This window comes from Schistocerca piceifrons, chromosome 2 (assembly GCF_021461385.2).
Source record: "Schistocerca piceifrons isolate TAMUIC-IGC-003096 chromosome 2, iqSchPice1.1, whole genome shotgun sequence".
In the NCBI taxonomy this organism is placed as follows: Eukaryota; Metazoa; Arthropoda; class Insecta; order Orthoptera; family Acrididae; genus Schistocerca; species Schistocerca piceifrons.
The window spans coordinates 528,691,532-528,719,328 of NC_060139.1; the positions used below are offsets into that span (position 1 = coordinate 528,691,532).

The 27,797-nt window shown below is 41.2% G+C and overlaps 1 protein-coding gene across 1 annotated transcript; it reads left to right on the forward strand.

Annotated features, from left to right (window-relative positions):
* Nucleotides 1-4,512: 4,512 nt before the first annotated feature.
* LOC124777188 lies at nucleotides 4,513-26,347 on the forward strand. The gene is made up of 3 exons (XM_047252503.1): nucleotides 4,513-4,654; nucleotides 17,485-17,709; nucleotides 26,073-26,347. Exons 1-3 carry the CDS (start codon nucleotides 4,627-4,629, stop codon nucleotides 26,132-26,134), a joined length of 315 nt encoding a protein of 104 aa, XP_047108459.1. The 5' UTR covers nucleotides 4,513-4,626; the 3' UTR covers nucleotides 26,135-26,347.
* The last annotated feature ends 1,450 nt before the right edge of the window (nucleotides 26,348-27,797 follow it).

Below are 27,797 nucleotides of genomic sequence, written 5' to 3' on the forward strand. Positions count from 1 at the left end.
GAGAATGTTGCAGATGTAGGCATAGTGGTCCGGAAAGGCCAGGGGCCGAAGTTCTGGGACTTGGACTGCAGGTGTGAGTTCCCGACAGACGTAAATTCTATCAAGGCAGCTCGCGGAGTGACTCGTCTGGTAAGTATGTCCAGGCGCGTCGCCATGCTGAACTTCCCTAGTGTCGCGGAGCAACAGATCTCGGACGACAAGACGCAGTTCTTGCCAGGTGTTGTAGTCGGGCACTTGATCTTTAGGATGCAAGACACAATTAAAATCACCCCCGAGCAAGTAATGGTCGCAGCGTCCAAGAAACAAAGGAGCGATTTCTTCTCAATAGGAGATTGCCCTGTCGCGTCTGCGGGTGGAGCCTGACGGAACGTAAATGTTGACGATACGTGTCCCCATGACGGTGATGGCCATGCCTCTGGAAGATGGAAGGTATGTGATATTGGCCACTCGAATGCCTTCTCTGGCGTAGATGGCTACGCCGCGTCCCAGGTGGTCACCAGGAGAAGGATAAGTGTTATATCCCGCGACATCTAGAAGTGTGGCCAAGTGTACTTCCTGTAGTAGTGCGACGTCGACGTCCGACGCCCATATCATCTCTCGCAGCAGTTGAAGTTTCACGGGTGAGCTAATAGTGTTGATTTCGCTATTCGGTAGGTTTGCAGTCCTAACCCGCCGTGGAGGGGAACTCCACCGGCGGAGGATGAAGAGGGGCGAGGCAACGGCGAGCCGTGCCGTACGCCACCTGACGGCGTAACGATGCTTCCGTCTGGGGTAACTCTGTCCCCAGTGTGTGGTCCGGGTCCTCATCGACGTCCTCACTCCGCACCATTGAAGGAGTTGTGTTGGACGTACGTTCCACTTCAGTCGTAGGGGCGCAGGACGTCTCGGCGGCAGTCGCAAAAGTGGAGTCCATTGGTTCAGGAGCACCTGGGCGAGCCAGTACAGTAGGCATCGACACAGCCACAGTCGGCGTCATGTTGTCGTCATTCGTATCGTCGTGCAGGCTCTCCGAGGCCTCGTCGGGTCGGACGGCCCCTGGAGCATCAGGGGGAGGTGATCCGTCTCGTTTCGAGACCGTACGGCGCCTCCTCTTGCGTCTCTTAGGTGAACGTTGATTGCGGTTTCGGCCCTCCGTGTCAGAAGACAGAAGGGAGTCACGTCGCTCTGAGAGGAAGGCCGTCGCGGGAACGTCAAATGAAGGGGCGTCCATATGATCGGGCGGGTGAGGGTCGGAAGTTATCGCTGTTGGTAGTGGCGCCGGAATAGCGTCAGGCTTGGAGCGCGGCTTGTCAGCCCCGGCGGTATCCGTAGCAGCTGGAAGGGTCACCGGTACATGGTCCGATGGGCGGCGGCCGGTTGGAGGAGAAGAGAGCGCCGATGCGTAGGTGATCGGTAAAACCGTCGTCGGAGCCGGAGGTGCCACGGTAGCGGCTGGCAATTGGATGATTCGTCGCTGAAGACACTCAGATCTGAGGTGGCCTTCTTTGCAGCACCCGAAACAGGTCTTGGGTTGGCCGTCGTATATGACAACCGCGCGGTACCCGCTAATTTGCAGGTAAGATGACACGTGGCGATGGAGATCAATGGTGATCAGTCATACACCGTTAAGAACGGGGTACGTTTGGAATTGCGCCTAGCGTTCGGCAGTGTGGCCATGTACAGTGCCATAGGGGCGGAAAGCCGTGATAACGTCTTCCGCCGGGAGCTCGAACGGGAGTTCAAAAACTCGTATGGTGCGCATTCCTAAGCCGGCATGGTCTACAGTGACCGATCCGACATTTCCGACATTGCCGTCGGCGTGGCAAAAGCGTAATCCATGGCTGGTGTCACGAAGGAGTCTTTCACGTACCGCGTCACTGACTACTTTGACGCACACCGTACTGCTTAATATGGACAAATGGATGCCAAAGATGTCTGAAGCTGGGATCTTAGCAACGTCGCGTAGGAAGCGTTCTACTTCCAAGGCCTTTGGTCGTGTGTAGCCGTTGCAGAAGTTGAATCGTAGTGTTGATGTCCTAAAACGGTTGGCCATGGTTCTAGTACATGGAAGCCACACCTAAGTGACGGCCGCTGAAATGTAAACAGCAGCGAGCGCGCGAGCTCCGCAGGCGGAAACAACAACACGTTCGCACTGCACGGCGGCGAAAGCCGGACTGACCTCTAAGGGTTGCTCATACCTGTACAGCCAAAGGTTGCAACGGACTGAGGCGGCCGCGTTAACAAGTGCGGCTGGTGAACATGACATTGCAGAGAAAACGCCATCTAGTAGCCGCAGGTACTACTTAGCTACTTAACATTCAAATGTAGACAGGAGAAAATTGTCAAGAATATTATTCAGTACATGATGGAAAAGGTAATGTTTTGTTTAACAGTCACAGATAAAGTAACATTTAGTCTACATCAGGTCTTAGAAGTACAGTTTGAAGCATAAAAACGTCATTACAGAAAATACAGAAAGGGCTAAATGACGCATTCTGTAAAAAAACGATATAACATGAAATACAACCAATAAACCTTTTAATAAATGAAAAATTAGGAAACGACAGATGGAAAAAAACATTTCGGTTAACTGCACGAGGAGACCCGAAATTAAATGTCAAGCAACGGCTTTATACCGTTGAAGAAATTTTTGTTACGCAACTGCAGCAGATCATTGAGAATGAGGCTATCATTTGGAGAAACATGTTTAAAAATCCCTAATTTTTCAAGAATATTTAATCTACGCCGTTTCTTCTCGGTGTGCAAGAAGTTGATATCAGGAATGGCTTTAGACACGTGATATGTAATCAGAAGATGGTCTCACAAGACGAATTTTTGGGGCTAGTACAACTTTTATCTTAAAAGTGTTCATTACATCTTGTTCTAAAAGCGCGTCCTGTTTGTCGTATGTAGTGAAAAGATCAGGTATCACTGAAAATCTTATAGACGCCACAATTTTCTGAGGGAGAACGTATCTATTATAAATTATATAATAATAACTTGTATAAATAAAAATTACTTAAATGTAAATATAATTAAATATAAATTGTGGTTTGTTGTCGTTGTGGTCTTCAGTCCAGAGAGTGGTTTGATACAGCTCTCCATACTACTATATCCTGTGCAAGCTTCTTCTTCTATCAGTACCTACTGCAACCTTAATCCCTCTGAATCGGCTTAGTGTATTCATTTCTTCGTCTCCCTCCACGATTATTACCATCCACGTTGCCCTCCAATGCTAAATCGGTGATCCCTTGATGCCTCAGGAAATGTCCTATCAACCGATCCCTTATTCTAGTGAAGTTACACCACAAATTTCTGGTCTTCGCTCTGCATGGGCCACAAAATCTCTGTGCACAAGATTAAAGGCCTTTAAAAATTATTTTACTTTCTTTTTCTAAAGACATAATTTACTTCATCGTGAAAGAATTTATTACATATATAACTAAAACGCCATTTATGCTAAATACCAAACCAAATAAAAATTTGTCGTGTTACGTGCGTATGTGTACCTCTAGCGAGCAAGCTGTTAGATGTGAATCATCGGCACTATATCTGAAAGCCGTTCCTTGTGTGGCTTCCGCTCTATGTAATTGATAGCGGACAGGATTATAATTCGAAAACAAATTACACAATTACTCTTCTAGCCAGCTGGATATTTTATGTTTAAAATACTTCCTTATTTCTTATCCATTTTTTATGTGCTACAGTCTTTTTCTACATTACAAAATTTGCTCCGCTAGGTTAAGGTTTTCTTATTTTCCCACTCACAACATGGTATTCTGTTAAATTATTACTTATTATGACGCACGACCGACGCAGTATTCCACACGTTATACCGGATGTCTCTCCTAAGCGTCGTTACGTGCTCTTTCTCTAGAGTTACAGAAGATATCTACAATTGCCGTTTTGCATTGTGTAGCTGGACTCAATCCTAACAAATGATGCTCGGCTGGTCTTTCATATGACGGCTAGTGTCTACAGTAGGCGTGGGTTTGTTACCCTTTACAAGCAGAATTATTTTTTAACGAATGATAGAACGATCCCAAATTTAGTCCAGTGCGATATATGTCTATATTATACACGATTTAAACGTGTAGAACGCGAAACAATTATAAATGCAGCACAAAACGGAACCTTGCGTCTACAAACAATAAAAAATTTATAATTGCGTTTTATTAATATTAAACAGCATTATTAGCAATTTCCAGAAACTCACTTTAGCAAAAATTTCTCTTCTCACTTCGGGTATGCCGAGTGCAGCCCTCAACACGTGTATGAAATATCAATTCAGTTGCGTTGCTGAGCCGTGGCAGTTGATTTCCGTGGACACATGCCTTTTCGTTTGCTCGTCTCTACTACAGCGATACACAAGTCAAAAGAAAGGAAAAAGAGCAAAAACACGACCAGTATGGTCATCAGTGTTTTTGACTGCTGTTAATGTAGTGGTGATAACTTTGACACAGCGAACGATAACAGACCCTTTCAAGTACAAGGAAAGTCAATGTGGTGCTAGTTGCTGCAACCACAGTTCATGGAACGGAAAATCAGAAGGGAACTTACGATAACAATCGATGATGCCGTCGGGTGCTTAAACATATATAAATGAAAATATAACGCAGAGAGCAGTTATAGCTCTTGTCGAGTACAATGAAGGCTGCTCTGTTGCTTGTTGCTGGTAAGTACCGGCAGAATTTATAAACTTTCGTTCAACGTAAACCTCTTTTCTCTTACCTACATTTTACATAATTTATGGTGTATTAATCCACTTGAAAAAACTTCTACGGTCGAAAAAGAACAGTTAATTGCCGCAATTCACGAAGTAAAGGTCAGAATGCAAGACAGCTTAGTGTGTTGAGAGTGCTCTAGGAAGATTTTTCATTTCCTTGCGCTCGCGAACGATGGTAGTTCACAGATACGTGACGAACGGTGTTCGTGTTGTCCATTTGAAAAGTTTCAGTGGTTGAGAGTAATCCCCAAGCAGTTACAAGTGTTAATGTTCGCTGACTAGTTCTTATATACCCATGAGAAGCAAACTGGGTATTCTAGTGAGCAATCGAAGGGAAGATTTGTAGTGCCACTTGCAGATGAAAATAATGCGAAACATACTACAAAGGATGGTGGATTTTACAAGTTCGCAAACGAAGAGGGTAACGTAAGTTAGGAAGGGATGAAAAATGTCAAACCAGTGGAATGACTGAGCCGTGAATATGGTATATAGCTACGACTATTAGACAATGTCAGTAGTAATCTCTTATTGTATGCTGAGGGATTGGTAGTTTGTAACAAAGAATACCTGTAGATAATATACTATTGACATAAAAAATTCGCTTTCTGGAAGAACTAGCACCTTGCCTTAAAAACTGGTAAGCAGAAAGCAGTTGTGGAAAACGAAACTGTCTGGAACCACGTGGCTGCTACGGCCGCAGGTTCGAATCCTGCCTCGGGCATGGATGTGTGTGATGTCTTTAGGTCAGTTAGGTTTAAGTAGTTCTAAGTCTAGGGCACTGATGACCTCAGATGTTAAATCCCATAGTGCGTAGAGCAATTTGAACCAATTTTTGAAAACTAAACGCATCATATTCTATCACAATGTTTTTTCTTAGACTGTAAATGAGAAGTTCTAGTAAGCCCAGACTCTTCCTTGCATGATGTTCTAGGCTCTGCAAAACCTGATGGCCCGTTTCTAGTGATTATATATTATTTACCTCCTCGAGTATTTTTCCGTTCAGTGTTTCACATAATTTCTTCGTTGAAAGTAAGTTAGTAAGGTGTGTTAGCCCCACCGTAGGATGTTACATCTTTCTTAGATCAGCTAGATGGTTCTTAACAGGCCTCCCAACAGGGCAACAGACGTCTTTCATAGCCGACCACTTTGGTAACAGACGCTGCTCATTTTTGCAGCCGTCGTCAGCATGTAGAGAGTCGCTGACTACGTTGCCGCTTGTTCCAAGTCAAGAACGACGTGAATTTTTTCTGCTTGGTGGGTTGCCTGTTCCGCTATATCCGACGTACTGAGGTATGTCCTCGCCAGTTTTACTAACGTTGAGGTGTCACTGTCGGTGAAAATGACACGTCCGCCTTTTTTTTGCCCTTGAGAACAACATCTTCATTCGCCCCAGAAACCGCTGACTATCTTCACCTCAGCTCCCACGTTGCTGACGAATTGGGTGCCTCTATCCTATTACCAAGCGACCAGCTATTAGAATTGGACTGTACTGCATTTGTAGTCTGGATCATTGAATGATGAACCCCACTCCAGGTCAAGGCATAATTCTTGGGGGCACAGACAATGTTCCTAACAATGGAAGAAGATGATATCGGCAAAACCACCAGACAATTAAAAAATGGCTCTAACAAAGGAACCTCCCCATCGCACCTTCCCCCACCCCCCCCCCCCCTTCCCAGATTTAGTTATAAGTTGGCACAGTGGATACACCTTGAAAACTGAACACAGATCAATCGAGAAAAGTGGAAGAAGTTGTGTGGAACTATGAAAAAAATAGCAAAATATACCATCTGAGTTGTCCATGCCCAAGATGGGCAACATTAAGGATAGTGAAAGCTGAGGAGCGCCGTGGTCCTGCGGTTAGAGTGAGTAGCTGCGGAATGAGAGGTCCTTGGTTCCAGTCTTCTCTCGAGTGAAGAGTTTAATTTTTTATTTTCAGACAATTATTATCTGTCCCTCCGTCCGTCTCCAAAATTCCAGGACATGTTCAGATTTGCTTGGACATATGCAGGATGTGACGGTCTACATACTGAAAAATTTGAAAACGTTAAAAACATATGTTTTGACAGAGCACAGGGAAAACTGTGCGACTGTGAAACTGATGCATTCATTTGTTGCAGTTTATGTGACACTCTTATGTTTTCATCACTTTTTTGGGAGTGATTATCACATCCACAAGAAAACCTAAATTGGGCAAGGTAGAAGAATCCTTTTACCCATTCGCCAAGTGTACAAGTTAGGTGGGTCGACAACATATTCCTGTCATGTGACGCACATGCTGTCACAAGTGTCGTATAGAATATATCAAACGTGTTTTCCTGTGGAGGAATCGGTTGACCTATGACCTTGCGATCTAATGTTATCGGTTCCCATTTGAGACGCACGTCCTTTCGTCTACTAATCACGCGGTTTTGCGGTGCGGTTGCAAAACACAGAAACTAAACTTATTACAGTCAACAGAGACGTCAATGAACGAACGGACAGATGATAACTTTGCGAAAATAAAGAAAGTACACTTTTCACTGGAGGGAAGACTTGAACCAATGACCTCTCATTTCGCAGCTGCTCACGCTAACCAAGGGACCACGGCATGGACTACTCAGTTTGTATATTTTGCTTACTTTTTTCATAGTTCCACACAACCTCTTCCTGTTTTCTCGATTGATCTGTGTTCAGTTTTTCAAGGCCTATCCACTGTGCCAACTTATATCTAAATCTGCAGGGGGTGCGATTGGGAGGTTCCCTTGTAAGCACTATGGGACTTAACATCTGAGGTCATCAGTCTCCTAGACTTCGAACTACGTAAACCTAACTAACCTATGGACCGCACACACATCCATGCCCGAGGCGGGATTCAAACCTGCGAACGTAGCAGCCGCGTGGTTCCGGACTGAAGCGCCTAGAACCGCTCGGCCACAGCGGGCGGCCCAAACAGTTACTCAGACAGACAGACACGCACAGACACATCTTAGGAAGTTAAATTTGTAGAATTAACACAGGAGTCCGGCAAGACGATGGGTTCTCACAGATTGACTTCATTCTGGTCTTAGACAAGGTATCAGGGAGTGGGATAAAGAACGGCAAGAGAAAAACATGGAAGGAGTCCATCTAGGACATGGCAGAGAAAGTTTTGAGATTAAATATCTCTCATTTGCTGACGATGTTTCAAAGGAGAAAAAAGATGCAAAGATAATGAGGGAAACACTTCACAAAATTGCAGTTTATACCTGATAACTAAGATCGTATCAGAAAACCGAATACATTGAATATAGACACGGCATAGAAAAATAAGTACAAACAAAACACGGAAACATAAAAGTAGCTCATATGTTTCAGTATTTGTGAGAATGGACACTATCGAATGGGTCGGTAAGACAAAAGGTAAAGAAAGATTTAAGAAAATGGAGTTAGCGTACATTCACCCAAAACTGGTATAATAAAAGATCAGTATCATTCCAGGCAAAAATTAAAAGCTACGCTACATCAATTATACTGTAAAAACTTTACGAATCTGAATTCCGGATACGAACACACAGATATCTTTTAGGAACACGCAAGAACAAGGATTACAACCGGATGAAGACGATAAGATGAATACAGAAACATAGAAACATTCACACATACAATAAGAAGAAGGAGATTAAAGTCTTGCGATCATATTTAGAGAATGAATGAAAATACGATAGTGAAAAAGGCTTTTATTTCACTTACAAGTTAAAAGACACCACTAGATGGTTGGAGGAGACAAGAAAGGTCTCTAGAAGTTACCATACAGACTACGGAAAGATCCAGACTCCTAATCAATACTGCAAAATATCCTGTCCAACGACGAAATTCACTACCTGAAAGGATCATGTCAAATAAACAGAGGCAGGTCATCATCGAATGCACGAAGAAGATCTGGGAGATAAAAAGACAAAGATTTTACCCTCGACTTAGGTTGTAAATGGTCTATAATTCACAAACTTCAATAAAAAAATATATCAGTGTTAGGCACAGCCGTAGCAATTTTGTTACTGTCGCTAAATATTGATTTGACGATAAGCAGGCTGATCTCGTCCAGCACCTTCGTAAAACTCTCGCACTCACTGAAAAAAAGGATCACTCTTCATTGTATTTTCTCTACCTTCTCAGTCTGTCCTACAGATTCAAGACGGGCGAGCAGTACACAGGAATCTACAGAATGTTAGCCATCTCTTTCATTGACGAATTTTATTCCTTAAGAACTTTCCAATAAATCTCAAGACATGCAACTGCTTATCCTGCAGTCTGTTTTGTGCAGTTGTTCCACTTATCGCTTCGGACAATTAATCCTTGGTATTTCCTCGTTCCAGTGAATCTTCGCCAATAGTTTAACTTGACTGTTGTGTGTTTCCTCACGTGTTTAAGCGCAGTGCTTTATAATTAATTACATTCAGGGTAGACTTCCAGCACCCCCACCTATCAACGATCCTCTGCAGATTTCCAATTTCCTACAGTCTTCTGACGTAGCAACCTCGCTACAGACAACAGTGTCGTCCGCGATATATCTTATGGACCTTCCGTCGTCATCACAAGATCATCTGTATACAGAGTGTTAAAGAAAGTGTTCCATGTTTTGAGAAACTATTGTATGGTTCGAAACAAAGAAAGGAAAAGATACCGTAACTATCTAAAATGCATACCTCATTAGGAATGAACACTTGTTCATCTCCGCTATTCTGAAGCTTATCTCGTCTACTGTAAGCTGTTGTTCAATCGCATCATTCACAGAATGCAGTAAACATTTGGGTAAACAAATGGGACCACCATACATTGTTGTTGAGTAACAACACACAACTGACATATACTCACCTATGTGTAAAACTGCTGTTCCACAATTAACAGAAACAAGACATCTAATACGAAGACCAATGCATACCGATAACGCGTACCAATAGAATTTAGACAGTTACAAACCAATTGTTACCGGACTAATGTTTACTGTGTCCAATGACGATAGAAATGGAAAAAAATGGCGAAAAGTTATGTTCTTACTGTAGTTATCAGGAATTATGTATCCCAGAATTGTTTGAATGAATGTAGAAATCAGAAGAAAAGTTTCACCTACTCCAAAAGGAGGGAAAGTTGCATTTGGTAAATAGCTAATGTCACTGAATTCGCACAAATACTCGACATGAAAGTTAAAGCGGCAAATAAACAAAATACACTTGCGCGAACTTAGATGTAGAAGATACCCGTAAAGTGAACACTAAAGCCGTTCATTTGTGGTGCAATAATTTTAATAGTAAGTTTAATTAGGACTTGCAACACTTCATAGAAACTGTACTGTGTCACGGTAATGCTGTCTATCTGAAAATGTGGTGACCAGAAGTGGTTAATATTGTTATAACTTACTGTTAAAATAATGCCATAGAAACTTTCTTTCAAAGCAACAACTATTTGTGAATACTGATGTTACGAAGAGTTACGTCATCAGAGAAAACCAAATATAATCATAAAATTACATTGGCTGCAAGATGGCCAGGCAAGCATACTTTTGTCACCGAAACATGTATTGCACTTGTATCACGTTTAGTTTGAACTGAGTGTCTGCGTTATCATAGCAGTGCTGCATTATATGAACAACTATAGTTACTACAGCTTTCTATTACAATATTACTTCATTGAAAATGAGTTGTTAATTTAACGGATTCTTTTTTCTTTTCACTATATTTTTCGCTTATGACTTTCTCGGAATTTACGGTGAGGGGATAGGACAACATTGATGGTTAATGGGTTGGATCAGTAGGCTTTGCTTTGACTAGACCAGTCTAATGTTCCAAGAAAACTACTATTACAATGGCATGCCTATCACACTACAATACAAATACTGTCCAGATCTTAATTTGCTATGAGCTGCTTGTGGCACGATGTAATTCTTATAATAAATATCAGTATTGACTGTAGGCTCTTCTTGATTAGCGATGAGCTTGGATAAACGTGGGCCACACGACTCTCTTCATTAATCCTAAAAGCCCTCTTGCGTCCATGTACTACGCTTGTACATGTGCTCGCTCACTTTTATTTTGTCTTCCCACTTATTATAACGCCATTTACACCACAATATCCATTTGGCATTTGCGCGCCAACACACGCGTCTGCAACACAGGACAGATGCTTCACAAGTAATCTCTGCCGGCTCTCTCATCCAACGATATTATTGTTTCATGATATCTATGCCTCGTTTCGTGCAAATATAATATCCCTGACATTGCCAGAGTATATACTACAACGACTTGACATAATTATTTCTTATTTATTCTTCCAACATGTATTACATTTCCATACCATCTGATTTATGAGAAAATACATAAACGCATATTGTTTCAGAAATGGTTTTTCAAGTCATGAAATAAAGTGGCTGCCAAGTACGTGAGGCAATGTGTTGTACTTTGTCAAGGTATTACGTACGACCTGCATTAGTGTCCCATCTATAAAGGAGGTGATCAAAATGAAGTTTGGTATTTCCCTTGTGAAATGGTAGGCTTCCATTTTCTCGCTGATGCACCTACCCTAAAATGTGTATACGGTTTATAGTGTCAAGAAGTGGTCGAGCTGAAAGTATACTTCTTAGAGCCCATGTCTTCCGGACATTTTGCTTACGTTTTCATGCAAACTATCACCTCCCAGAGTATGGAATCCTAATTTTACATCGTGTATATTGTGAACAGATACAGGCATATCACAGCTCGCTGTGGTTCCCTTGAAGTTATCTTTCCGACTATAAATTTTCTTTTATTGAGAGAGATGTGTTGAGTTATATCGGCAGTGAATTAGCGAATAAATCAAAAATCTGGTCCGATACACAGTATTCTCGTAAATTATCCGCTAAATGCCATTTCGGAACCGTATCGAATTACGTTCGGAATAATTCATGGAACAAGGCATCGATGTGGGCTACATTGGGCACACTATGATTCAGAGCTGATGAGTATCGCAAGATTTCTGTTTGCAGAATCCATTTGGTTTTTAGTGGATGAGACGTTCCTCCTTTAAAAATGTCATCATCCGTGTGTGTAAAGGGGGTTCATTTATTCTGTAAAGTCAACGAGCAGGTTTTCAATCATGTGTGCTATTTCAAATCGTTTTGAATGCTTCGTCGCTCCTTTGACCTACAATTAACTGCTGCTAGTAGGAGAGAAAGACAGGAACTTATCGACATCTTCTCAGATACGGATACCTTTCCACTACTGAATAATTTTAGTTTATATTGTTGTGTCAGTTACATCAACGTCGACTAGCTGGGTATTCTGAAGCAACTGAGCGAAACATCCTTCCGTGGTGAAACAGTTTCTCAAAATCTATATCAGTAATTGACCTTCTCTCCATGATCTGTCTTGATGGTGCCAGTACGGTGAATGAGTGACTGAATAAGTGCTATAGATTTATATACTGTACCTATAATTGTTAAGATTTTTGGTAAGATCGGCTAGTGACTGTAATCTCATGGCTCCTTTCAGCTCTTGTTTTTTAACAAGGCACCGAAGTCACATAAATGTGTATCGAAGCTCTTATTGTATTGACAGAAACTTAGTAACATATCACTCGAACCATGACGGGTCTTTGCATTTCACTGAAACCTTACTCGGCACGTACAGTTCTACGATACTATTTCCAATGGTTGTAGAGTTGACCATTTTGTGTCTCACATCTTTGTAAATAGTGAAGCTGAATATTCGATCTTGACAGCCGAAATACTCTGCAGTTTATTTCCTGATATTATTGCTCCAGTAACGGTCTTTTGACACCAGTTTTCATTGAATTTGTAACAGCCGTATGTTCACTGATCTTCTCTTCCATGTTAACCGATTCGCGAACTTTAGGTCTGTTACCAGAACATGTAAGAATTTCCCTATGAATCGCTTCTGTTAACTAAACTGCTGGAGGTATTTCTCAGAAACGTCGTCCAGAACAGTCTCATGCAAATCCTGCCTGTAGCAACTCTTTTAATCGCATGACTCATACATTTAATAGCTATGTGAATTTTGATAGTTAGTAAACGGCGTTGCAATTCTTTTACACTTGAGAAGTATGTAAATATTACGCTGAGTGATACACACTGGGACGCGCACGCTACACCTCTTATAGAAACGGTAAAAAGAGTTATCCCGCTTTAATTACTATCAATAAAGTTACTACACCAACTACGTTTTGCTGACGTAGCACTACATAATTCGGGATTTTTTTCCGCCTTAGGCTGTTGTAGGAAGGAACGTAAGTTTTAGATCATCTGTCTTCGTGTGTATTATTCTGTGGCTTTTCCCATGCGGTCGTCTTTTCATGTCTTCATTGCAATCAAATAATTTTCGAATGTATGGTCTGCGGTCCTAGGATAATGTTTTCGGAATACCTTCTTATGCATATCATGTCACTTTCAAAATCCAGAGATTGACACGTACCTAACTCTGCATTCACAGTGTTTGTGTAACTTAAATCGTAACATAAGACTTCGAGTTCTTCGTTGCCACTGTGAAATGTTTTGGTGTGTTGATTGACAAATTTTTTATGTGTTACGTTTCAGATGTTTTTTAAAAACTATAAGAGTCACTTAGAAACGTAATAGGTACTGCAATAATGAACCGCAATGAATAATGCATTTCAAGTCACTAAATAAAGTGCTTCCAAAAGAATTAAAGAAAGGCGGAGATAACCGCAGGCAGGACCATACAAAACTATGATAAACAATAAGTAGCATAAACGAAAGGACTAAGGAGAATCATGTAACAATTACAAAGTCAAATGCAGACCACATAATAGACGCTGTGGTAGAAAGCGAGCACAATGAAAAAACTCTTATATTATTTACAGAAAACAACGTAATGTAATTGACAACTAATATTGAAAGAAACAGTTGCGAAATAAAATCAAGCTGCGTTTACACGGAACATATTTCTTGATCACTGTGTATAAAGAGAAGTACATGAGCCCTAAAGCTACCATATTAAGTTCTCATATATATCAGAAAACCAAACAAATAAAAATGGTACCTATAAATCTTTTCACGCAAGTGATTTTCAGAGGACGTTACAGGAACTGTGTTATAATAGGTTCCGTTCTTTACCTTGACGAGGAGAGAAAAACTGTTACAGAGTCATCCAATTGGAGGTATTAGTTCTTTTCAGTCAGATACCAGTTACATGATCATAAGGAGATGGGCTTATAGATTTTTCAATACTTTCATTCTCTACTACAAAGGAGAGAGCGGTCTGTTTGCTGTCAGAACCAAAGAAGAGCCTAACTTTTTCAGCCAAGTAACTGGCTAAGTTTTAGTGGGGAAGAGACAGTCGCAACTACATATTTCTAGGAGACAATTTACATCTCCGTCATTTGACTTGCTAGAAGGGAACCCCTTCAAAAACACAAGTGAGGCAAGAGCAAATATTTTCCGTTTAACTGTGAGATAACAACAATCCAACAGGAACTGGAGAGGCTACTGTATTTGCCCATTTATGCAGGAAGTTAATATCGAAAACTTGCCCGACATGATCAAACCGTGCTTGTCGCTGTTGATGCTCTCTTTTTTATTTTCAGGGAATTGCAGACTATTCAAGTAGTGATCCATTTTTGTCATATACAGCATTACCAATTACCAGACGAGATGTTAGGCGGGCGGATGGAGTTCGAATTCCGAGCATTTGGGGGGTGTTTTCGAGTTCCAGCATTTGAATTCATCCAAGGAGCTTACGAAAGATTTTCTCTACTTGTGAGGATGTGTCGTTTGTTGCTGGTGCAGGCAATGCAGGCAATAATACGCTCGAGATTCGCACTCCCAGTCGCAGTGACAAGAGTATTCTACTTTCGTCGAACGGATTTCATCTGCGAGATTCGCCTTGGCCATGGGGACTCTGTGGTGCACGCCACTATTGTTTGATAGGTCAAGTTAATGACGACTAGAGTGACGTACCGGGTGATCAAAAAGTCAGTATAAATTTGAAAACTTAATAAACCACCGAATAATGTAGATAGAGAGGTAAAAATTGACACACGTGCTTGGAATGACATGAGGTTTAATTAGAACAAAAAAAAAGACACCTCATATTGCTAGAGATCTCTTGCGCGTGTCGTTTGGTGATGCTCGTCTGCTCAGCCGCCACTTTCGTCATGCTTGACCTCCCAGGTCCCCAGACCTCAGTCCGTGCGATTATTGGCTTTGGGGTTACCTGAAGTTGCAAGTGTATCGTGATCGACCGACATCTCTAGGGATGCTGAATGACAACATACGACGCCATTGCCTCACGATAACAGCGGACATGCTTTACAGTGCTGTTCAAAACATTATTCCTCGACTACAGCTATTGTTGAGGAATGATGGTGGACATATGGAGCATTTCCTGTAAAGAACATCATCTTTGCTTTGTCTTACTTTTTTACGGTAAATATTACTATTCTGATCAGATGAAGCGCCATCTGTCGGACATTTTTTGAACTTTTTTTGTGGTTCTAATAAAACCCCATGTCATTCCAAGCATGTGTGTCAATTTGTACCTCTCTATCCACATTATTCCGTGATTTATTCAGTTTTAAAATTTGTACTGACTTTTTGATCACCCAGAATATGCTCCGATGTAATGGTTCTAATTCCCTGTAATTAAAATAATCCATGAGATTCGATTAGACAGTGAACAAGGTTGCAATATTGGGTCGATATTCTAGGGCCGAGTCGTACATCCTTCATTTTTTACCATTAGCTAAGCTCTATAAAAAATATATTTGCCAAATTTACCTATGCATCACTGATTAACTTGAATTTAAAACAAATAGAAAATGTATTAAAATAATTATTTAAACATGGTGAAAGAACGTTAGTCTCCTGAATAACTGATGTAGCAAACTTAAAAACGCTTATACTACAACGAAATGATAATTTAGCCGGTCAGTTAAATAGCTACACGGGGATCCTTCAAGTAGTGCTTAACCATGAAACCAAATTACAAACATTATCCAATCCCCTAAAGTTTGCATGGTTCTGTACTTTAGAGTTCGTAATTTCCCATTTATTTAGTAAAAGGCGATGGTCAGTGGAACACATAGTCTCCTGTCATCGATTAAACACAAAATACTCCTCAGTTCGTAAATAATTATAGTTCACTACAGAGTTCAACATATCAGAATTCATGTAATCACGAGTAGATGTGATAATATTATTAATAATTAATAATAATTACAAATTAGTTGTGATACAGTACCAGTTATATCCCACTTTTCACATCATCTACGTCGTCAGCATCGGGGACCATATCATTTTAGACGCACTGCCCCACCCGTCACCCAGAAGAAAGGGATGATTTGTGAGCTCCCCTTCATCACTTGTCACCTCAGCAATAGATGCTCAAAGAGCTTCTCACCCTCTCCTCTGAGTCATACCAGGCTACACCTCTGGGCAAGGATTATTTGACTCTTATCGGACATTTTACGATCCCATGATTGCATTCCCCTTCCCTGTCCATCTACAGTCAATGAAAGTCAAGTGTAGTTATCCTCCTGGTTCCCTCAGATACATGAAGTCCAGTATGGCCAACACTATGACATCATAACCTAAAATTGTAGATCCAATAAGGCGAACTCATTCACATCACAAATTCAGTGAAACTAACTGTCGAAGTCAACAATATCACAATAGGTCTAAGCGTCGTAGCTGTAATGTCACAACAAGTTCCCCTTCCGCCCGAAAGAAATCCTGCACCTAATGACTACTTACATTATACAGTTGTGAGAGATGTGGTCTGGTTTACAAGACCACATATACACGATCAGTGTGCGATTCATGTTACATATGCCACCAGTTTACCGAAGGTAAGGCATGGAGAACGTCATCCTGCAGTCATGTATGGTGTAGATGCGGAGAATATGGTGATCTGGCAGGTTTACATAATTGAAAATATGTAAAACATTATAATTTTTCTTCAGTGTTAAAGATACATAGAGATAGTGATTTTACAGGTAATATCGCCTGCCTTCCGCATAATTTAGCTCTCAGCTCACCCGTTCCACGCATGGAAGGAAACCACCGATATCCTGTCACTAGCCGCTAGCTCGCCGGCAGCCAAGTGGCTACCGAATGTGGCTTAGTCGCATGTACAAGTGTCGGCCTCTCAGCCAAGTCAAAGCGTTCAACTCCCAGGTTAAAATGACTTTGGGTGGCTGAGAAGCTCGCCAGCATATGCGCTATGTGACACTGCGAATGAATTAGACGAACGAATATACTAGAAATGAAGCAGGTAACAGATTTTATTATACGTACTTTCAATAATATCCTGCTGCTTGAAAACAATCCACTGGGCAAAAGAAGTCTCACCTTGGCAGTCAATTGATTTTATTATTCACTACTTCAGTTAGCCTGGCTCTGTAATTCTTTTCATAGCTAAGTCTGTGTTATTTGCACTAAAGCCTGCATGCTGTTCGTGTTGCGGTAGAGTACGTCTTCAGATATTCTATATAAATGGAACAAAGATCCGTTATTCTCATACTGTAACTTCCCTGATTGTAGTGGGGTGGTTTTCATGTATGTCTTAAAGACCATCATTCTCAGACTCACACTACCAGACAACATCAGTATCTTTACCACACAGTGGAGATATGTTAGCATGTGGCAGAGTTCGTGCTACGTGTCAGTAGAGTTGCACTACACCTCAGTATTGTTATGCTAGTAGCTGGTACGTACATAGCATACTGTAGTGTTTCAGTGCTAAGTGGTAGAGTTGCACTAACAGTCATTTGACGAAATAGCGGCCTGTAATTATGTTCATCGATTTTTACAGCGCTGGTAGCAGTGGCGGAGGTCCACGGGCAACCAGAAGAGTCTACCACCGTCACCATTTCGAGTGACAATCTAACCACCAGCAACATCACAGCGGAGAGAACATTTTTGGCGAAGTCATCGTACACGGGAAATGACGATACCATTTGTGTAGAGTCAGACAACAACTTCTACTTGTATGTTAATGTGTTGAAGCTCTATTCTTGCTACCACCAGCTACGGAAAGGTAAATTACTTCAAACAACATGGTGTTCTCTATTCAAAATGGACAAGTTAAATCAGATTGTTGAGTATAACATTTCGCGAAGGGTTCCACAGTGAATGGGAAAATATGAGTGAAATCAAATCATCAAGGAAGAGTGGCTACCCTTACGTTACAGTGCGCAACGCAAGAATCTCCACTTCATGAAAGTGCAACTATCATGAATCTCCACCAAAACCATTCACAGAAAAGTGCTGCTCGTATTTAAATCACTTTTGGGAGTAATCTGCGTTCCCCTTAAATCTGCTGCATTATTTAAATCTTATACAATTCTTTTATGAGTGGTATGTTGTGTAACGCGACGTCAAGTTTCAAAATTTAAGAAAAGAGATATTTTAACAGGCGACGGAAGTTGCTACGAGTGACGTGGTAATAACGTTTGGTTAATTTCCACAGTGAATGTGTTTGCAGCATTGTGCACAAACCTATACTAAGTTAAACACTCGAAGGTTGTAGGCAAGGCACCCTTTTCGTCGTACCCTGTAGAAGGCCAACAACGCAATTAGTGTATATAAACAATACCCGTCACACGCTTAGGAACAAGTAGAAACGGGCTTACAATAAGTTTTAAATTTAGCGATGCGTTGACGTAGAGACGAAGAATTAGATGAATTGGGGAATGGTAAGTGAACGTACTGGTTTACACCTCGTCGGAATGATCATGTTGACATTAAATTAGTGCACACACGCATTCACTTTCCTAGTGACAGACACCTACAATCTACCATCAGACCTAAATGTATGCTACTTATAGACGATGATACACTGTACTAGTAATCAACCGTATAAGCCGTGCATAAATTACCCAAATCTGAGGCGTTTCTAAATAGCAACATGCCTCACATATAAATTAGGAGCCAGTGAAGGTTGCATAAAGAATGTCGTAAAAGCATGCTACTTACGCCAGACCAAAATATCGAGAAAGAAGGAGAGGGAAATAGCGTAGTCTTCATACTAGTTCATAGTCTTCATACTAGTTCATACTTCATACTAGTCTTCATACTTCGTACTAGTTAGCACAAGAGCAACTATTACATAAAAGGTAAAAAATTTAAGTATATCCTTGAAAGGCTTTCAGATTCATCTGTTGTAGTAAGTTTAGAAGAAAGCTTTAGCTCAAATGTACAGTCCTTCAAAGTTGTGTCGTGTATTTAAACCGTCCCAATAGTCTTAATAATACCAGCAACCTGCTAAATAATTCTAAAACTTTTCTGTAAAAGCGTCGTAGAACAGATGGAGACAAAGAAAAATAAAGTGTAAGTGTGCAACTGTGCAGATTTACCGTCGTCTTAACGTTAATGATGTAGTTGTAGCAGTAATTAATATGTAGATAGACATGTCTACAAAACAAGCTGTAAAATCTACATTCATAGTAAGTTTGTTAATACACAATTACGATATTATTGCGTTTTGCTTCTCGTGGCCGCTATTGGAAGCAGGCTGAGACACTGCAGTCATCAAGTACAGTGGTTAAGAAAACGCTTCTTCAGTCGAAGCTTTCAGGGCAGCTATGCTTATACTATCATGCTGTTCATCGTGTTCTCGCGAAGTATCACGAAAAAAACTGACGATTAGCCGACGGAAATGCCCCCAGTCCGAGGTGCAATAATATTTGGCCGATTAACAAACAGAAGATTGCCACGTTTCTACCACAGAGGTGAAGTCCATTAACTTCGGCAGGGATCGTACAGCGCAACACTGGCTCAATATGAATCCTCTAGAGTTGGGGAAAATGAAAGGACTCACTACTACAAACTTTTGGTCTCTGTCAAAACAATTGACATTTTGGTCATCTTGCTCTCTTCACCCTTGGCATTCTCAGTCATGGATGAAGGTACCGGATTCATGTGGTGTGTCCACGGGGTGATTTTTTCCATCGTGTGCGAACTCTACAATTTGATCGATGGGCGGATACGGAACAAAAAAGGTCTAACGAACTTTTGCCCGGTAGTGGTTTCCTTGTTGATGACCGTTTATTTATATATTGTTACAGAAACTGCAGTCTAATACGCGCTGTACCATGCAGCCACTGTTACAGTATTGCTGAAGATTGTTTTCATGTGCCATTAACGCATGCATGTACGTGTCGTATCATGTTATGTCTCACACGTTGACATCAGCCAAACTGCTTCCGAACAGTGTCAAAGGCAGCATGAATATGCTGCTCTAGTATCTCCACGACTGGAATGGGCTCTGCATACACGATACTTTTCAGATGGTCCAATAAACAGAAATCGCACGGGTTAATATCAGGTGAACGGGCAGGCCATGCACCTGGAACCCTTCGACCGATCCATCGAGCAGTGAAGACACGACTGATATGCGTCCGGACGTTAACGGTTAAGTGAACTGGAGCGCCATCATATGGCAGCCACAGAGCGCTTCTAATCATCAAAGGCAATTCTTCCAGCATGGTGGGAGGGGCGAGTGACCTTCAAGAAACGCAGATAGTTGTGGCCTATTGGGAGGAATGCAAGTGAGACTGGTCCGAAAATGCGGGCGCCTGTTATCATCGATGCTGATGATTCGATATCACCATTCCATGGGAGTTATGCATGCAGTCGGACGCATGACTATTATGGAAGTTGAACATACCAATCCGTGTAAAGGTAGCATCTTCTGCCAACAGGATGGATGCCACAAATACCGAAATCGTTGTTGCCTGGTGAAGGGACCAGTTAAAAAACAGCCCGCAATGTGGAATGTCTGCTGTTAGTAAGCCCTGGACACGCTGTAAGTTATAAGGACAGTTAACAGTTGTTATGGAGAACGTTCCACACGGTCGTCTGGCTTACCCTGTCCTGGGGGGCCCACTGTCTGGTACTGACAAGGTGGTCAGTCTTCACGGTGTTAATCACATTTTCCTCCAAGTCTGATATCCGTATGTTTCTGGCACGTCTTTCATAATTTCCGGCTTCCTGAAAGGACCCTGTCCCAGAATAACGGCGAAGCACTCTTGCAAACACGGAATACTGTCGTTGTCGTCGGCAGGAATAGGTTTCGTGATTCAACCTTGCTGCCCGCCGCCCGTTGTCATTCGCCTTTCCGTAGGTAAATACAATGTCGGCATGCTGCCGGCTGGAGTGTCCGAGCGGTTGTAGGCGCTACATCTGGAACTGCGCGACCGCTGCGGTCACAGGTTCGAATCCTGCCTCGGACATGGATGTGTGTGATGTCCTTAGGTTAGTTAGGTTTAAGTATTTCTAAGTTCTAGGTGAATGATGACCTCAGAAGTTAAGTCCCATAGTGCTGAGAGCCATTTGAACCATTTTGTCGGCAAGCTCTAGATTCGAATACGGAGCCATTGTGTACAACGCTGTATCATGTCCACAAAAAGGTGAGTAAGCAACAGAAGTGCATCGCGCTCAGAATTACCAATTACTATGACAGGAGAGTGTGCTAAGACATGACGTATGAGGAACATTGCCGCCCTCTAGGAGGAAACCGTGCATACTGTAACTGTCACTAGGTGGTACAGCAGTCTCTGTAAGAATGTACGATTGAATTAATGGTCTTTAGCATGAGAACCATGCATTACCGGAAATAAATTAATTAGACGTTTTTGGTCCGTATCCTCTTATCGATCAATCCCTAGAGTTTGTACACGGTGAAAAAAATCACCCCGTCTAATTCTGAGGACATGTAATGTAATTGAATGATAGGCTAACACCGACGCCAAAGGTTTCGATTATTACATGCAATGTAACAGCATAATACAGCTGATGTCTGTTTTAAAGAGCACAAATGCGCTGTTAGTGCCCTTCATAAAGATGTCTTTCTTGTTTTCAACGAGACTATGTCTTTCTAGTGACAAAGTACTACGGACACAGAGGCGAATTTTAAGAGTGTGTCCTGTAATGTCAGCAGCTAGAAGAGTGTGTGAGACCGTCTAATAGAGCAAGATCTATTGGAAAAGTGCCCGTCCAACCACAGAGTGGCGCATTTTCTAATGTGGTCTCTGGCTATTTTCTCCAGAACTCGATCAACTTCTACCATTACAAGGCGCAAATCCGCCTAATTGTCATTTTTCTGCAATTCTTCTTTGTCTATGTTCATTATATCTCAACATGCCGCCACATTTTTACTTGAATCATGAATTTAATTTAGTGCAGGTCGCCTATATTGGATTTTCTCAATTTTTCGTACTTCTTCTTATGTTTGGCACTTGGTGCGCTATTTACATGACGACGAGAAGAGTATCTTTCTTAGGCGTTTAACGCATATAAGTGTCCTATCCGAACTATTAAAACCTTGACGTACACAGATCACTGACACATTATAAAATTATTATTATGTTACTTTAAAAATTTTCTGTATTAATTGACGTTTCCTTATACTTTCTCTCAGAGATGCTTGATCGGGCGAACGTTCTACCTCCGCTCTTTCATTTTAGTATTTTTGTCCCTTCCGGCAGACACAGCCCACAGTGAGAATTGCTAGATTCAGAAACGAAGTGGGTTTTATTATAGCGGGTACCGTTAGTTCGATAAAACACACCAGAAGAGAATCCCGATTTGCTATTGAAGAATTGGCGTATAACATGTTCTCCAGAGGTCAACTGTTTCGCCTCAGCATTCACACGTACAAGCCTTCAGAAGTTATCCCTTATTTTGTTTTAAATAGCTTGTGCGTATCTCACAATACACGCCGTTAAGCGAATATCTCCATCTCCTGTGTCATAAAATGTGTCTCCTTTGCAGCCCAATGGTACTGGTTGAGCACACAAATTACAGCAACCGATGGCTGGCGATGTTGACTAGCACCCATCTCGAGAATCCCTGGATCCCCACGCCCATATCCCGATATTACTGTTTCACCCACCGATGGAAGGAGTCGGATTTTGACTTGCAGCACACAAAGTCAAGCAACATACACTGTGACAACCACATAGGCTCATTATGGACGCACATTATTACTTTGACTAGAATACGAGGGCCACAAACCTCACAGAATCTTTGAAATTTTCAAGTGCGTCAGTTAATTGCTGCTCATGTGAGTTAAGAAACGATGGAAACTCTTAGCATAAAAAGATACACACACACACACACACACACACACACACACACACACACACACCTGTGTATTTCATGTGTTAAATATAATACCTACGCCTTAAGTACTCACGTCATTAGCAATCAATTTTTCCTGAAATTGTAACAAATTTCTCATTAAATTACTCTCTTTACTGTCTCGTCATTTAATTTTCATCATTAAATTCACCTCACGCATGTATATGTTCACACTCATCTCACTATTGACTGTCGCCACTCACATCTTTTTGCGAAAAAGTTCAACTATTTCCTGTCTCTTGTTTTTCGTCAGTACTCACAGACACACATGGGACATAGTATATCATTACCCTTGACTAAGTGCTAAGTGAGTACCATTGCCGTAAGTAGCTACCATTCCCCTAGGAGGTCGCCATTGTCCCTTTGGGATGGCACTGTTCCCTCAAAATAGAAGAATCTGCCCTTAATGATATGTCTCTGATGTCACGAATCTGGCAGTCCTGCGCCAGCTTCCCCTTAACATAAGGCAGCTGTGTAACTGAGAAAAAAACTACTACCATTTTTAGCGATATGCAAAGCGAGTAAAACCTACATGATCAAAAACGGATAGCAGTATGAGAACTCTCGACTGAGAGAAACAGAAAGTTATTTTTATAAGCAAGACCCAAACAGATTATGCTTTCTCTGTAATTGATATTAATATTCAATGCGACGCTTCTTGAAATACCAGAACACTTCAGCTTATTTGCTTATCGATCTCAGTAAGCTGGAGAGACAGTCGCAACGTATTGAGGGCACTGAGCAGGTACCGCTCGTGATCAAATACAACAATGAATGACGAAATCGTAAAAAAAAGTACTATGGCACCGTACAAATTGTACATAAACGTTATCGTGCTTGAAAATGTGCAGTAGCGTAGAAGTGTTCAGATGAGTCAAGTAGAGTGGCAGCGGTTATGAGACAGTCTGGCATTCACTGAAGGCAAGCTCACCACTGAATGTAATTCACACCTACTGTGTAGGACATGTCGGTAATCCGTATTGGAGATTGCAGTCCAGGTGGAAATTTCCGTCACGCAGTCTCTTAGGCTAAGCGGTCGACAGCTTCATTGCCAGTGATCGCACAGTGTTATTTCAGCCAAGTGATAGCTCATCTATTCCAACACTTCAATAATCATTTATATAAATGGTTTATGGGTTAACAGGTTCAAAAGTTTTTAGTACTGCAAGAGGTGATATAGAATCACTGAGCAGAAAACCTAGAGGAGCTGTCACCCTGAAACAGAACGAAATGCTGATAGTATCGTAAGAATTTGCATGGTCGTGTCTCTTGCCACTGCTGGTAATCTGAATACACCTGACTTCTGCTAACATGGTACGCAGTTGGAGTAGATATACAGGGTGATTCAAAAAGAATACCACAACTTTAGGAATTTAAAACTCTGCAACGACAAAAGCCAGAGCTAAGCACTATCTGTCGGCAAATTAAGGGAGCTATAAAGTTTCTTTTAGTTGTACATTTCTTCGCTTGAGGTACTGTTGACTAGGCGTCTGCGTCAGTGGATGCTAAGATGGCGACCGCTCAACAGAAAGCTTTTTGTGTTATTGAGTACGGCAGAAGTGAATCGACGACAGTTGTTCAGCGTGCATTTCGAACGAAGTATGGTGTTAAACCTCCTGATAGGTGGTGTATTAAACGTTGGTATAAACAGTTCACAGAGAATGGATGTTTGTGCAAAGGAAAAAGTTCTGGACTTCATCACTGGCCTCCAAGAAGCCCTGATGTTACCCCCTGCGATTTTTTCTTATGGGGGTATGTTAAGGATATGGTGTTTCGGCCACCTCTCCCAGCCATCATTGATGATTTGAAACGAGAAATAACAGCAGCTATCCAAACTGTTACCCCTGATATGCTATAGAGAGTGTGGAACGAGTTGGAGTATCGGGTTGTTATTGCTCGTGTGTCTGGAGGCGGCCATATTGAACATCTCTGAACTTGTTTTTGAGTGAAAAAAAAAACCCTTTTTAAATACTCTTTGTAATGATGTATAACAGAAGGTTATATTATGTTTCTTTCATTAAATACACATTTTTAAAGTTGTGGTATTCTTTTTGAATCACCCTGTACTTTTTAACCAGACACTGTCTTAAAACAGAATCGAAGTTTTATTTTTAACGAGAGTCTGAGGTAGCGCCAGTTATTAAGTTCACCTTTGACAGTTTCATTCGGAAAGGAACTTAATACCTATTTAGCTCATGTTCTCTAATGATCATTCCTGATATCTCCTGAGTATCTAAATACGCGTGGAATAGAGGGGGAAGCACTAAAATGATGCAGAAGCTTCCATTTCAATAGTTTATGGTGTCATTGGAGCCTATCGATCTTGGATTGTTGGATTCATATTGAACGCTTCTAAGAAGAAATTTGGTGCAGAGAAATTAATAGCGTGGATGGGGAGGAGGTGGCAAGTGGATAGTCTTTACTTGTTTGTGTGTTATATTAAATACAAACCTAGGAATGTGAAGTGAGAAGTTAAATGTGCTACTGAGCTCAAATCAAGATAACTTACATGAAATTAATAGTATCCTTGGTGTGAAAACCGATCTTATTCATAAGCAAATAAATAAGCAAAACAATAATTTCACGCTAAACAATAATATCCAAATATATATTACTGGGCTCACAACTTTGTCGCCGAGGCTGTTTCTTCAGTAAGTGTTTTGAATATACGGTTGCTGGCGACCGGCAGTGCTCACCATTCCCCAAATCACAAACTCAGGGATCGCCAGATCAGTTCCCAGCATACGAAACTGATGTACCTGAGGTTATCGTCGTTTGGCATGTTACAGGATACATGTGTTGCTTATTGAATGCTTCGCACGCCAGGAGCGTTACCCTCCTAGAGGAACTTGGTTCTAGTGATATCCTCAAACTCGCGAAATGAGCCAGGCGTCATGTGCACTTCCGTTGTCCATCTTCCAACTTTCTGCTATCGTGCAAGTAAGGACAGGAATCAGGTAACATAGCACGCTGGTCAACAGTTACGGCGGTGGCGCCATTATTACGGCACTCGTAATAACATTCACCGCCTATTAAGCATGTATTTGTAAAATGTAGGACTGAGAAAAATACAGGAGGAACCACATTTTATCACTGATATACGACCATAACATAATCTTCTCACAGTGCTGAAAGTGAAATTCATGCTATGTAAGAAAAGGGGAGGGCTTTCCGTTGTCGTATGAATAGTAAATTTAAACGTGCTGCGTTATTTTCATACATGCTACTGTTAATGATAAATATTTCCATTCTTTGCAGTTTACGTGGTGAGACCAAGGAGTCAGTGTGAACCACACCTGTCAGATTGTCCCAGGCACTAGGAGTATAGCAACTATGTGGGCTCAGTTTGAAGAGACTGATTCGTCTGCGAGTGAGTGAGGACTAAATGGCTGTCCTGCTGACTGAAGATATCTGCTGTTTCCAGAGGAGCCAAGAAACTGCAAGAGCGTCAGAACTTAGCTAGTTTACTCAAACATCTTTCGCTTGTTTCTGTAACAGTTGTATGCTGACGCAATAAAAGTGTAGTTTCATGACGTCAACTGTTATATTCAAACTGGAGAAGATATTCTCTATCTATAGGTTGACGTGATTACTGTCAAACTGTGGCTGATTATTAATAACATCATATCCATTTAATCCTTCATTCACGCTGACCTCCTATAATCCCAATACTCAATTCCAGCCTTAACACATTGACTGCCACGAAGACACCGGCGGCCACAGGTAAGACTTATGACTGACGCCCTGGCTTGTCCTTGCCTCTCCTGGTTAATACCTGAATCATCCGTAATCCAGAGGAAACTGTGGCATATCTGACTATAGTGTCTGGTATTATTGCAAGTAATAAGGGAAAGTGAACTGTGAAATATCACTCCAAGGTGCGGGTTAACATTGTCGATGTAGTAAAAGTGATCATGTACCGTCTCAGTTACTAGCCCTTCTGGATTGAAACTTAAATACAAGGGCGTCCCGAAAAGTAATGTCTCCGAATTATTGTATGTGGAAACTTAAAAATCTTTTTAATTAAAATAAATTTTAATTAACATTTTACACCCTTATTATTTATGTGTATATGTTTATTTCTCATCATAGGCACCTTGTTTATACCAAAGAGATAACAGTTTCTTGATATCGTCAGTGTAGAATGTCTGACTTAGCTGAAAAGGCTGCAATCTTACTTCTACTTTCGCCGCTTCTAGGGGGCTGATAACCTCAGATGTTACGTCCCATAGTGTTTAGAGCCGTTTGAACAATTTTCAACTGCTTCATCACTATCAAAGTGAAATTCTCGAAAGTTTCCTTCGTGTTTGAAACCCGATGAAGGGCGGATGAGGCCAAATCGGAATTAAATGGAAGATGACCTATGACCTCGTATATAAGGTGGCAGGTAGTTACACATGTTGCTCAATAATTTTTAATTCCATTTGATGCTATGATTTTCCGATTAACAGACACTGACTTTTGAATTTTAGTTATTAACGGCATTTATTCAATGAAAAAATACATACACTTTTAACCTCCCTAGTACCACTGAAGTCAATATAATCCTGTAAGCAACTGGAAACAAATATTCCTAGTTTTCAAAACTATTGTTTCTAAACCATGTTACTTTCGCCCTCTAAGTAAGTTTAATACAGGGAAGCTTTGTTCAGTTTTATATTTACAGCACATCAAAATTTATGCATAGTTCTCGCACTGAGGACCGCTGTGGTCAATATGACCCCAGTCTGCAATTTTTTTTCGTTCCTTGAATGTAGCATTTCTGCAGTTAGAACGATTACTTATCTGGAACAGTTGTAATTAATGTTTTCACGTTAGTTCATTACAATACTGTCAGTTATCCTTTGTACATTATTTGGATTCTGGATGACCCGACGGACAGTAAACGAAACAAAAAATAATTCTATTAGGGGGTCAAGTCGATTCAACCACGGACAGAAACAAAAAAAAAGTGTGAATTAAAATGAACATATTTTCGTTTTA